Below are 13,427 nucleotides of genomic sequence, written 5' to 3' on the forward strand. Positions count from 1 at the left end.
CTGCCAGGGGAGGCAATGCCAGGGAGGGACAGCTCACCAGGAGCTGTTTCTCTGTCCCCATGTCTCCTCCCTGTCCACACTCACAGACCCCATTCCACAAGCTGTATGCTCAGCTTTGCTCTATAGAGGACTCCTGGAGACTGGGCACTGTCCATGAGCATCACAGAGGATGCAGCTCCTAAAGATCAGCTCAGGTAAGCCCTGAAGACACCATAAACATGATATTGCTGTAGTCTGTATGCTGAGATGTGGGAAGAGAGTATATAGACTCATCACTTCCATATTGATCTCTCAGTGCAATGCTCCAGGAGTCCCACTGTCCTGTACAATCCTGACAACCCATTACCATGAAACCTGCCTTCCCTCCACAGCAGGAATCTGAAAACAGACTACATACAAAGCCCTCTGCTTCAGATAAACCAAGCCTTCATCTTCCTCTTGAGATTTCCCCTCATAAATGCCATTCTCTAAAGCATCTTCTACTCTTTGCTTAAGACAGAGGAAGAGCCACCCTAACAGATGCTATCAGGCATCGGTTGTGCCAGCTGTAGAAGACCCCTCTGGCAACTGCATCTGCATTGCCCTGCTTCCAGACTCACCGTGTCAAGAGCCTGCAGATCTGTCCTGCCACACGCTGCCCTCTGCTGTTGCGCTCCTTGCTGCCTCCAACCCCTCTCTCCTCTCCTCTCCCAGTGCCACCTGCAGTCAGAGCCCCCAGCCCTGCTGTGCTGTGCAGAGGAGCTGCTCCTGGGCAGAGCTGTCTCTCTGCAGCGCCAGGAGTTCCCTGCAGCACAGGAGCCCGGCCCAGCTCAGCAGCACAGCACCTGACCATGATATCAACTGCTCTGTCCCACTGGGCTCCCTCGAGATGTCCTTTGTCTCCCCACAAACCTCCTTGGAAATGCACCAAAGCAATCACTGATATTCCCTCCCTCAGCTGCTGGGAGACTTCTTTCAATCTGTGTCATTCCTCCCGCCAGGGACATAGCTGGGTATGTGAAACCCCTCCCCTTGTCCCATCACAGGGAGGACAGCTGGGCAGTGGCAGGCAGGGATCTCTGTACCCCTGCTGAGGGACGGGATTCAGCTGAGTCCATTGAGGCATCTCATTTGGGGTCTGTGGTCCTGGGGCTGGAAAGGGGCTCATCTCCTTCCATCCACACTTGATCTGGGCATTCCCCCTGATAGTTCTGCTGGGCACAAAATCCCCTTGTCCTGTGGTAAAGGATGGAGATGGAGAGCAGCAGGGAGTGGTTTGGATGGAAGCACCTGGCGACATCTCAGGTGCCACAGCTGCTCCAAGATATCTCCCGGTATCTGAAAGATCCAATGCAATAACTCTGGGAGTCAGGGCCACATCTGAGGATATCCTCTATGATCCTGCTGGAAAATCCCATTGGCCAAGGGAAATGAAAGCAAAAGGTTGCAATATGGGTAATTTAATTAAAGGGAAAATGAAAAGGGAACACCAAACTAAACCAAACCAACCAACCAAAACCAACCAACCAACCAACCAAACAAACAAACAAACAAGCACCACCACCATCAACAAAAAAGCAAAGGCCATGTGGCAGCACAGAGACTAATGAAAGAAATAAAGAAATTATTCTCTAATTCCCATCAATGAATGATGTTAGGACACATCCCAGGAGACAGGACTTCAATACACATAGCAGTTGTTTGAGAGGATGAACATTTTTATAATGAGAGTCTTTTCCCTCCTATTGGTGCTGTTTTCATAACAAGAGCCCTTTCCCACATTTTATTGCTGTGTGACATTATATGGTATGGAATATCCCTTTGGCTGGTCTAGCTCAACTGCCCTGGTGATGTCCCCTCCTCACCTCTTGCCTACCCCCAGCCTGATGGCTCTTGGGAAGGGGTTAGAGTGAATCCTTATACTGTGCCAGCATTGCTCAGCAATAGACACAACACTGCTGTGATACCACTGCTGTTCTAGCTACAAGTTCAGAGCACAGCACTGTTTGGGCTGCTGCAGGGAAAGTTAACATCCCAGCCAGACCCAGTACACAACATAAGGGTGAATTATGTATAGCTCAATAGGCCGATGACACCTGTGGTGGTTTTACCTTGCTAGACAGCTGCACTCCACCACAACCACTCTCTCACTTCCTCGCCTCACGAGAAGAGAGGAAGGAGAAAAGGAAAGAAACAACTAACAGTTGAGATAAGAATTAATAATCAAAGGAAAAAATGTATTAAGGGAAAATTATTACTAATTAAACAATTTAACTAAAGGAAAAAAAAAAAGGAAAAAGGAAAAAATAAAAAAGAAAACAAAAACAAAAACACTGGCAAAGCCTGTGAAGAAGTGCAGAGGAAAGAAATTACTCTCTACTTCCCACAAATAAGCGATGCTTGACCTCGTCCTTGAAGCTGGGCCTCAAAGCACATAGCTGTTGCTCAGGAGGACAAACAGTTTTCACAAGAGCCCACCCTCTCCCATCTTCTTCATTTTTCCACCTTTTATTGCTGAGTAGTGATGTCATACAGTACGGAATATCTTTTTGCTTGGTTTAGGTCAGCTGCCCTGGTGATATTCTTTTCTCACTTTTTGACCATCCCCAGTCTGCTGACTCTCAGAGGGATAGTGAGAGTCCTGATGCTGTGCCAGCACTGCTCAGCAGTAGACACAACTCTGGTGTGATACCAGTGCTGTTCTAGCTACAAGTACAGTGCACAGCACTGCATGGGCTGCTGCAGGGAAAGTTAATTCTATCCCAGCCAGACTCAATACAACACCTCAGGCCATCAAGGCAGAGATGAAATGTATAAATGGGCTCGTGATCGAGGGGTGGACCTGACCATGGACGCTATTGCACAGGTTATTCATGACTGTGAAACGTGTTGCAATCAAGCAAGCCAAACGGTCAAAGCCTCTTTGGTATGGAGGATGATGGCTGAAATATAAATATGGAGAGGCCTGGCAGATTGATTACATCACACTCCCTCAAACTCGCAATGGCAAGCGCCACGTACTTACAATGGTGGAAGCAACCACCGGATGGCTGGAAACATATCCTGTGCCCCATACCACTGCCCAGAACACTATCCTGGGCCTTGAAAAGCAAGTCCTATGGTGACATGGCACCCCAGAAAGAATTGAGTTAAACAATGGGACTCATTTCTGAAACAACCTTATAGACACTTGGGCCAAAGAACATGGTATTGAGTGGGTGTATCACATCCCCTATCATGTACCGGCCTCTGGGAAAGTTGAACAATGCAATGGACTGTTAAAGACTACACTGAAAGCAATGGGTGCTGGGACATTCCAAAACTGGGATATGCATTTGTCAAAGGCCACCTGGTTAGTCAACACCAGGAGATCAGTCAACAGAGTTGGAGTTGCCCAGTCAAACCTGTTAAGTGCTGCAGAAGGGGATAAAGTTCCTGTAGTGCCCATAAGAAACATGCTGGGTAAGACAGTCTGGGCTACTCCTGCCTCAGGAAAAGGCAAACCCATTTGTGGGATTGCTTTTGCTTAGGGGCCTGGATACATTTGGTGGGTAATGCAAAAGAATGGGGAGGTCTGGTGTGTACCTCAAGGGGATTTAATACTGGATGAGAATAGCCCATGAGTTGAACTGTATTATGTCAATTATTATATAATACTGTATGTCATCACTACCATGATTACTATATGTCCATGTCCTATTAATGGTATCCCAGTAACAGCCATGCAGATAATAATGAGTGAAATTTGATAGAATTGGACAAGCACAATGATGTGATGGAATGAGAACGGGCTTGGGCATGTGATGATACAAAAGCACACACCATCTCTTCTGCCCTGAAAGACTGCTGTGACAGGTGGAGCCTGAAGTCAGTCATGGACTATGGAAACTCAGTGGACATTCTATATACCATAAATGAAAATGGTGAATAATTGGAAATTATTGGAAAAGGTGTAACCTGAGCATGACATAAATGGCATGGAATAAGGAGTGGATATATGTCCTGGTTTTAGCTAGGATAGAGTTAATTTTCCTCCTAGTAGCTGGTAGGGTGCTATATTTTGGATTTAGAATGAGAATAATGTTGGTAACACCTTGATGTTTTAATTGTTGCAGAGCAGTGCTTACACTAAGCCAAGGACTTTTCAGCTTCTTCCACTGTCCTGCCAGCAGGCAGGCTAGGGGTGCAGCAGGAGCTGGGAGGGGACAGACCCAGGACAGCTGACCCGAACTGGCCAAAGGGGTATTCCATACCATCTGACGTCATGCTAAACAATATATAGGGGTGGCTGGCCAGGATGGGAGGACCGGCTGATCGAGGATAGGCTAGACATTGGTCAGCGGGTTGTGAGTAATTGCGTTGTGCAAAATTTGCACTTGTTTTGTACACATTATTGTTTTGTTGTTATTGTTGTTATTATTATTACTTTATTTTCTGTCCTAATAAACTGCCTTTATCTCAACCCATAGGCTTCATTTTCCTGATTCTCTCCCCCATCCCAGAGAGGGAGGGGGGAGGGTGAGTGAAAGGCTGTGTGGTGCTTATCTGCTGGCCAAATTAAACCACAACAGGCCCCCAGGCCACCACAGTCCCCCGGCTCTTCAGAGCAGCACAGCCAGCTCAGTGCCTTGATGCTGTCCATGCACTGCTCAGGAACAGCAACCAGAGCCATGGGTGACCAACACAGCTCTGGTTGCATATTGAAAACACAGCACCACAGGAGCTGCTGTGCAGACAGTAACTCCATCCCAGCCAGAGACAGGGGTCCATGCTGGACAAGAAGGCTCCTTCTGAGCTCAGGAAGGAGCCAGGAAGGTGCTAATAAGCAGCAGGACAACTGAGGAACCCCAAAGCCCCTACTGAAGGCTCACTGAGTGCCACCTGAGAGGCAGTGCTGGCCAGTGGGGAGGGCCAGGAGAAAGGCGTGTGAAGACTGTGAGAAAGAAGTAAACTCAGGGCTTTAGCAAATCGTTAAAGTCCCACTTGAGTCCCAGAATGGAAAGCAATGTATGTCTGTGGATGGAGAAGAAGGTGAGTCCTGGGACTGGGGCAGGTCTGAAGGGCCCTACATGAAGCTGAGCTGATGGAGAAGTGTCCATCTTGCATGTGTGCCTCAGCATGGGAGAAGGGGCCTGCCCGCAGTGTGGGGTGGCTGTGCTGTGCTCAGGAGCTGACCTTGCCCTCTTCTTCCCTGCCACTCCCCACACAGGGCAGGCCCTCGGGAAACACCCCTGAGCCTGAAGATGCACCAACCTGCTGCAGTGAGGTGCCACTGCTGCAGGGGAAGAGGGGAGGGGTGGTGACATGTGGGACCTGCGGGCAAGAGTGGTGTGTGCAGAGCATGCAGGGACATCTGCAGGGGCAGCGTGTGCGTGGGATACAGCAGTGAATGGAGCCCACAGAGCGTGAGCCTGTCCAAAGTGGACTGGCCAGAGCTCAAGTGCTCAGCCTGATGTGAGCAGGCAGAGGAGAGCTCTGCAGCCCCAGGGCACACAGCAGCCCCAGCAAAGGAGTCTGGTGAGTGATGCCTTGCAGCCATGGGACAATGGTAGTGACCGTATGAGCTGGGTCTGCCTCCCAGCCTGCCCAGCATGGCCCTGCAGTGTGTCCCCATGCCCCAGGCATCACAGCCCCCTCACTCTGCAGAGCAGCTCTGGTTGTCCTGTCAGAGGTTTCAGCCTTTGCCTAAAGTCATCCTCCAGGTCCCAGTTTTCTCCACAGAGGTGGCCACTGCCATAAAGATGCATGGAGGGAGCTAAAGCCTGCATGAGGGCCTGTGAAATGTTACCCTGGATCCATAGGAGTCATTCTGGAACAAAAACTTTTATATAGGATGTACACTTTTGTGGTGGTGCAGAGCTGATGGGCATATTGTGCAGGATGCTCCTATGGAACTTTGTGCCCTTTTTCCTCCTGACTACAACACCACTTCTGTCTCAGGAATGGTGTAGCCAACAGGTGAGACAGATACTCTGATATCATGAGAGCCCTCAAAAAGCTGATCCTGATAAGATAGCCAATATGAGGATGACAGGAGAAGCCAGGCCAACAGAAGTGAGATTTGGGGGAGGGAAGAGGAGCTTGGAAAGTAGAAATGAATGATTTTGTAGAGGTAAGAGGTTTCACGTAATGTTGATGATACTTTAAAACCGAGTTAAAACAGTCATGTAAAGCCCTTAGCCTATTTTAACCAGTAACCCTAATCCCTAAACCTAAATGCTACTCCACACCCTGACAGGAATCCACTATCACAGAATCACAGAATTTCTAGGTTGGAAGAGACCTCAAGATCATCGAGTCCAACCTCTGACCTAATGCTAACAGTCCCCACTAAACCATATCCCTAAACTCTACATCTAAACGTCTTTTAAAGACCTCCAGGGATGGTGACTCCACCACTTCCCTGGGCAACACATTCCAATGCCTAACAACCCTTTCGGTGAAGAAGTTCTTCCTAATATCCAACCTAAAACACCCCTGGCGCAACTTTAGCCTGTTCCCCCTCATCTTGTGACCAGGCACGTGGGAGAATAGACCAACCCCCAACTCGCTACAGCCTCCTTTAAGGTACTTACAAAGAGTGATAAGGTCGCCCCTGAGCCTCCTCTTCTCCAGGCTGAACAGGCCCAGCTCCCTCAGCCGCTCCTCGTAGGACTTGTTCTCCAGGCCCCTCACCAGCTTCGTCGCCCTTCTCTGGACCCGCTCAAGCACCTCGATGTCCTTCTTGTAGCGAGGGGCCCAAAACTGAACACAGTACTCGAGGTGCGGCCTCACCAGAGCTGAGTACAGGGGGACGATCACCTCCCTAGCCCTGCTGGTCACAGTGTTTCTGATACAAGCCAGGATGCCGTTGGCCTTCTTGGCCACCTGAGCACACTGATGGCTCATATTCAGCCGACTGTCCACCATCACTCCCAGGTCCTTCTCTGCCTGGCAGCTCTCCAACCACTCATCTCCCAGCCTGTAGCTCTGCTTGGGGTTATTGCGCCCCAGGTGCAGGACCCGGCACTTGGCCTTGTTGAACTTCATGCAGTTGACCTCAGCCCATTGGTGCAGCCTATCCAGATCCTCCTGCAGAGCTTTCCTACCCTCGAGCAGATCGACACATGCGCATAGCTTGGTGTCATCTGCCAACTTACTGAGGGTGCACTCAATGACCTCGTCCAGATCATCAGTGAAGATATTAAAGAGGACTGGCCCCAGTACCAAGCCCTAGGGAATGCCACTAGTGACCGGCCTCCAACTGGATTTGACTCCATTCACCACAACTCTTTGGGCCTGGCTATCCAGCCAGTTTTTAACCCAACAAGGCGTACGCCAGTCCAAGCCCCGAGCAGACCGTTTCCTGAGGAGAATGCTGTGGGAAACAGTGTCAAAAACCTTACTCAGTTCAAGGTAGACCACATCCACAGCCTTTCCCTTGTTATAAAACGCTCAGTCCCAAAATAGGATTATAATCAAAGTTTACAATTTATTAAAAGAATAGAGGTAAGCAAACAGCGCTGGGTGCGTCGGGAGTCTCTGCTCCACCTAGACGCACACCAGTTACATCAAGTAGCTGATTTTTATGCTCCTAGGCTAATACATATTCATTACTACTTAAAAAAAAAAAAAACAAAAACAAAAACAAAAACGGGTTATTATAATTAGTTTCCGGGATCCAAACCCTCCTACTGGAGCATGCGCGTCAGTCTCCGGTGGTCCCCCTGGGGGTCTCTGGGGGTCTTTCCTGCTGAAGGCTCGTAGTCTTCCTCTCAGGTTTTTTTCTTGTCCTTCCCCTTTGTACTCCTTGGCAGCATGTCAAAAGCTTACACAGCGTCCCCTGCAAGTTTTGTCTCCTAGCCGTCCTTCAGCTTCTTTTTTCTTCTCCTTAATCTCCTGGCCACCTGGCCAGATATCAGGGGCTTTCATAGTGTTCCATTCAGAAGCCATAACAGTCACTAGTTGTTAGCAGTTGTTCTGAAACCCCCAGACATCAGAGACTTCAAAGAAAGAACATACAAATACAAATAGCTCTCTTATTGACACTTCAGGAGTAGTTAAAACATTCCTCACAGGCCATTCACAGGGACACTCCAGTCACATCTATAGCAGTGCTAAATCAACCACAAAGAAGGCAAAAAGGCTGTAACTGTTAGGAATAAGAGTTCGGAATAACAAAAGCAAATAGGCTCATGGATTTGCAGAATATTTCTGAAGATTTGATAATTTGACTATAATGAGGGGGAGACTGGGACACTGGGAGGAAAGGGAAGAAACCACATCTGTGGAAGAATTAAATTGCCAGTGCAGGACCCAGAGACAGACAGAACTGCTCTCTATTGCCACAAAATGTTAAAATATTCCTTTGCAAGGTACAAGAACTGTATACATCAACTATTCTGTTTTTCTTAGACTTGTGGTTATACAAGGGTATGTAAGACAGAAGGTCACATTCATCATACCATGCGGCCCCAGCACTGTTCCATACTGACACGAATCAGATGAACATATATTACACTGTCGCGTTAAAGGGGTGTAGCTGATTAACCGTTATGGGCCCGGTTGGATTCAGAGTACTGAACCAGTCGGACATTCACCAAAAACACATTAACCGCCTGGGGGTCCAGTCAGACATTCACCAAAAATGCATTAACGGTCTGGGGGTCCGTTCGGACATTCACCAAAAACGTAATACCCGACTGGGGGTCCGTTCAGACATTCACCAAAAATGCATTAACCGTCTGGGGGTCTGGTTAGATTCAGAACACTGAACTATCACGGATAACCACCCTCACCCTAGTTGCATTAATGAGAGCTATCACAATGCAATCAAGTATGGTTTATTACAGCAACAGATAATCAGGTTCTTTTGGATTGCCGGCGATAGTGACTGTCTGCGAAAGCAAGCTAGTATGCATGAAATACACAGGTGTTATAGGTGTTACAGATGTTATACAGGTGTTATAGGTGTTGTAGGTGTTGCAGATGTTATAGATGTTAAAGGTGTGTTAGATAATATAGGTGTTACAGATGTTATAGGTGTTGTAGGTGTTACAGGTGCGCAGCCTAGAAATAAACGTGTTCAAAGATTATAAGCAAGTATTCAGATCTCACCCAAAGGCGTCCCAATGGGGGTGGAAGAGAGGCTCAGCCCGTCGACTGATCCCAGGAGTCAGGAGGTCCTAAGGATATTGTATGTCCTCGGGATGATATCTCGCCTGACAATGGTATCTTCCCTAACATCCCCTCTCTCTTGGGCCAATTTATATTATTTTCTATCTTTTAGGTGGAGCTTGAGTGGCTCTAGTCAAGCATATCTTAGTTATGATTGGTGTAAAGTTTTCCTGTCTCCTTTTAAAGTAATAGGCTTCGAGAAATTCAGGGCGCATGCTCAGTGAGGGGTGGTCGCACCTTGGAGGCGGGTAGCTTTTGGGATGGAGGTGTGTTTTGGTATTATAATGATATTATAATGAGCAAAAAGTACACTAGGGTACAGCATTTGTCAAAACATGACAGGTCTTTGGCTTAGGGTGGCAAAAAATGCAGCTTTGTGCACAAGAACAATCGAGGTCCCACCTGATTACAGAGCCTAGCCGTGGTATCTCCACTCCACTCCACGCTCCGTGGTGTTCCTTAGAGCTAGCACACCAAGTTTCCCCAGCGCGATAGCATCTAAGGTTGGGAGCCTAGGGAACGCTCAGATAATGCAGTTATGCCCTACCCTGAAAGCCTCTTCACTGCTGTACCTTTTCCTTAAAAATGTGAATATTAGTTTTATTTTCCTAGTTACTTCAGGCATTTACACCACAACAGCAGAGCAGGCTGAGGTGCGGAACGGGATGGGGCCAGGTGTGTTGCTCATGGCTCTGTGTGTGCTGCTGGTGGTGTGGTGGTTGTGAAGGTGTTGTTCCCTGTTGGAGTTGGTCTGTGTCTGGTTGGTTGTGTCCATGCCTTGTGTGCATATGTGTGTGTGTGGATGAGCTTGTGGGTTTGTGTGTTTGGACATGCATATTTGTGTGTATTTGCCTGTGTGCACCAGTGTTGAGACTTCTAGGGCAATTCTGCAGGTTCCTGATGTAAGAAGAAGCTAGGCTGTATCTTAAGACTGAGGAACATTTTTGAGGGCCCCATGGACGTGGACATGGTGAACAGGGCATCAGGATCTCTTATATAATCTCCCACCTCACATGGAACATGCAGAGGCTTCCACCCATGCAGCAGTCCAAAGAGAGGGCTCATCCTTCCCATGGTTATGGCTTCACTCCAGTCCTCCAGGTGGACACAAGCTAAGGACTTGCTGAGGAGTTTTGGCCTCATGTTCAGCACACAGGTTGGGGGAGACTGTCTCACAGACATGTGCTGGACATGGATTCAGGAACATTAGCAATCTGACATGGGTCAAGCTTCCCTCACTGTGTACTGGATTTACATAGCAAGGGTTTGGTAGCAGGGGGACTGCATGGTTGGGCTCTGTGAGAAGTCAGGAAGCTGCCCCATGTCAGATCAGAGCCAGATCCAGATGGCTCCAAAAGGGACCTGCCGCTGACCAGAGCCAAGTCCATGAGTGATGTTTGTGCCTCTGTGAGAGCAGATTTAAGGTGAAAAAAAACTTTCCCTTTCTTTCCCCATCAGCAGCTGGGAGAGAGGGGAGAGAGCCAGAGCAGGGGCAGAGAGTGCCCATGAAGGAGCAGTGAAGATGAAGCGTTATGGACTGACCGCAGCCCACATTCCCCATTCCCCTGCACCGCTTGGGGAGGAGGAGGTAGAAGAGGGTGGATTGGGGAAGGCAGTTTTATTTTGCTTTTAGTTTCTCACTGTTCTACTCTACTGGTGATAGGCAATAAATTACATTGGTGTCCCTATGCTGGGTCTGTTTTGCCTGTGACAGTAACTGGTGGGTGATCTCCATGTCCTTGTCTCAACCTTGAGCCTTTTTCATCATATTTTCTCCTCCTTTTCCTTTCAGGAAAGGGAGTGAGAGAGGGGTGGTGGTAGAGTTCAGCTGTGTAGCAGGTGAGAACTACCACAATGTTATCCTGACACAGGGTCACAGCCTTGCTTTTGATGCCAGGCTTCAGGAACAACAGGGGGCACTTTTCTTTCTTCAGCCACTGCCCAGGCCAGGTGATGCACCAGGAAACCATGGATATGTGGCTCTGCATGAGGAGTACAAGTTAGGGTACCCACAGTCTGACCTTGTCTTGGATTAGGTGAGCACCAGTATTTGAGGCACCTTCCAGCCAAGCTCAGCTCCCATCTGATCTCTCCCCATCCCTCCTCTCAACTCTCCAGCTCTTCCCGGCCACCTCCTCATGTTCCCCACAGGGCCCTGGGCTGGTGATGCCATGAGCAGACCAAGCAGGCTGTGGTGCCCAAGAGGTGACTGCACACTGGCTGTGCTGCACAGGCAGGGAAGCAGACCCATCTGGGTTGGGATCCCTGCTGCTGATGCCCCTCAATGGGGTCAGCACCTGTGGCACATACCTGGAATGCCTAGGGAACATTCAGCCTAGAAAGCCAACTGTATCCTGGGCTGCAGGAAGTGTGCCTAGTAGGGCAAGGGAGGTGACTCTCTTCCTCCACTCTGCTTTTTTGAGACCCCACCTGGGGTATGCACTCAGCTCCAGGCCCCAAAACACAAAAAGGGCATGGACATATTAGAAGGAGTCCAGAGGAGGGCAACAAAGACGAACAAAGGTCTGGAGGAACTTTACTATAAGGAAAGCGTGAATGGAGAGCAGCAATGAGTATAAGCCGTATTTTTAATAACATGATATATGCAATTGATATTGAAAATGAACACAACAGTATGGAAAATGAACCACAGAGCAGGTCTGCAATGGAAGTCATTTGTGGAAAACAAAGGGAAATTTATCACTATTCAGAAATATCCTTGAAATCACTTTCCTAAGAGTACCCTTGAGCTCCTGGTTCCTCATGCTGTAGATAAGGGGGTTCACTGCTGGGGGCACCACTGAATACAGAACTGCCACCAGCAGATCCAGGGATGGGAAAGTGGTGGAGGGGGGCTTCAGGTAGGCAAACATGCCAGTGCTAATAACCAGAGAGACCACAGCCAGGTGAGGGAGGCACGTGGAAAAGGCTTTGTGCTGCCCCTGCTTAGAGGGCATCCTCTGCACGGCCCTGAAGATCTGTACATAGGACAACATGATGAATACAAAACACACAAAAAAAACAAAAACGCTAAACATGAGGAGCCCGATTTCCCTTAGGTAGGACTCGGAGCAACAGATCTTCAGGATCTGGGGAATTTCACAGAAGAACTGGTCCAGAGTATTTCCTCTGCAGAGGGGCAGTGAAAATGTACTGGCAGTGTGTAGCAGAGCATTGAGAACCCCACTGCCCCAGGCAGCTGCTGCCATCTGGGCACAAGCTCTGCTGCCCAGGAGGCTTCCGTAGTGCAAGGGCTTGCAGATGGCAACATAGCGGTCGTAGGCCATGATGGTGAGAAGAGAATACTCTGCTGAAAAGAAAAAGAAGAAGAAAAAGACCTGTGCAGCACATCCTGCGTGGGAGATGGCCCTACTGTCCCAGAGGGAATTGGCCATGGCTTTGGGGACAGTGGTGGTGATGCAGCCCAGGTCGAGGAGGGCGAGGTTGAGGAGGAAGAAGTACATGGGGGTGTGAAGACGGTGGTCGCAGGGTACAGCGGTGAGGATGAGGCCGTTGCCCAGGAGGGCAGCCAGGTAGATGCCCAGGAAGAGCGTGAAGTGCAGGAGCTGCAGCTCCCGTGTGTCTGCAAATGGCAGGAGGAGGAACTCGGTGATGGAGCTGCTGTTGGACATCTGATCCTCCTGAATAAACGGGATCACCCAAGGAAGAAAAGACAAGGAGATATTAAGACAGACTTTAGAAGACACATTCCTGCTCACACTGGACTTATGGAGCTTTCTAATAATCCCCTCTATGTGAAAGGAGATATTTTCAGTGGTTGGGTCCCTGCATTGCATGAGTGGCATTTGGTCCACTGAGGGTTTTCCCTATTTACCACCATGAGAGATGATGGCATATTGGCCATCAGCCTGTGTAAGGGAAGAAAGACAGATTCATCGCATCCTCTTTACCCTTCTTCACAGGTGATATCAGAATCAGAAACAAACTCACGAAGGCACAACTGGCCCACTCATCTGCATACCTCTTTGTTTTGATAAGGTAGACTCTGTCTTCAAATCAGTTTCTCTTTATTACACCCTTTATCCAGGTACTGTATGGGTAATGGAATTTTAAATACTTGGAAGTACCCTTTCTGCCTTAGATAAAAGTAAATCTTCACACTCTGCTTTCCAGAAGACAAGGTGCGACAGAAGTGTCTTCTTCTGTACCTTTTTAGGATTTAGATTCCCCTTTAGCTTCTGGGAAACAGTAAAAATCTTTTTCCGTTGTTCTCAGTGTCAACACAAGCCAGTGCTTGGAGGCAAAATGCTCAGCTGGAGGGTGACTGCCCC

The 13,427-nt window shown here is 48.7% G+C and overlaps 1 protein-coding gene across 1 annotated transcript; it reads right to left on the minus strand.

Annotated features, from left to right (window-relative positions):
• Window positions 1-11,807: 11,807 nt before the first annotated feature.
• On the minus strand, window positions 11,808-12,767 carry LOC139999828 (olfactory receptor 14A16-like). Its single transcript, XM_072029454.1, has one exon. It carries the CDS (start codon window positions 12,765-12,767, stop codon window positions 11,808-11,810), a length of 960 nt encoding a protein of 319 aa, XP_071885555.1.
• Window positions 12,768-13,427: the final 660 nt, after the last annotated feature.

This window comes from Anas platyrhynchos, chromosome 30 (genome assembly GCF_047663525.1).
Source record: "Anas platyrhynchos isolate ZD024472 breed Pekin duck chromosome 30, IASCAAS_PekinDuck_T2T, whole genome shotgun sequence".
NCBI lineage: Eukaryota > Metazoa > Chordata > Aves > Anseriformes > Anatidae > Anas > Anas platyrhynchos.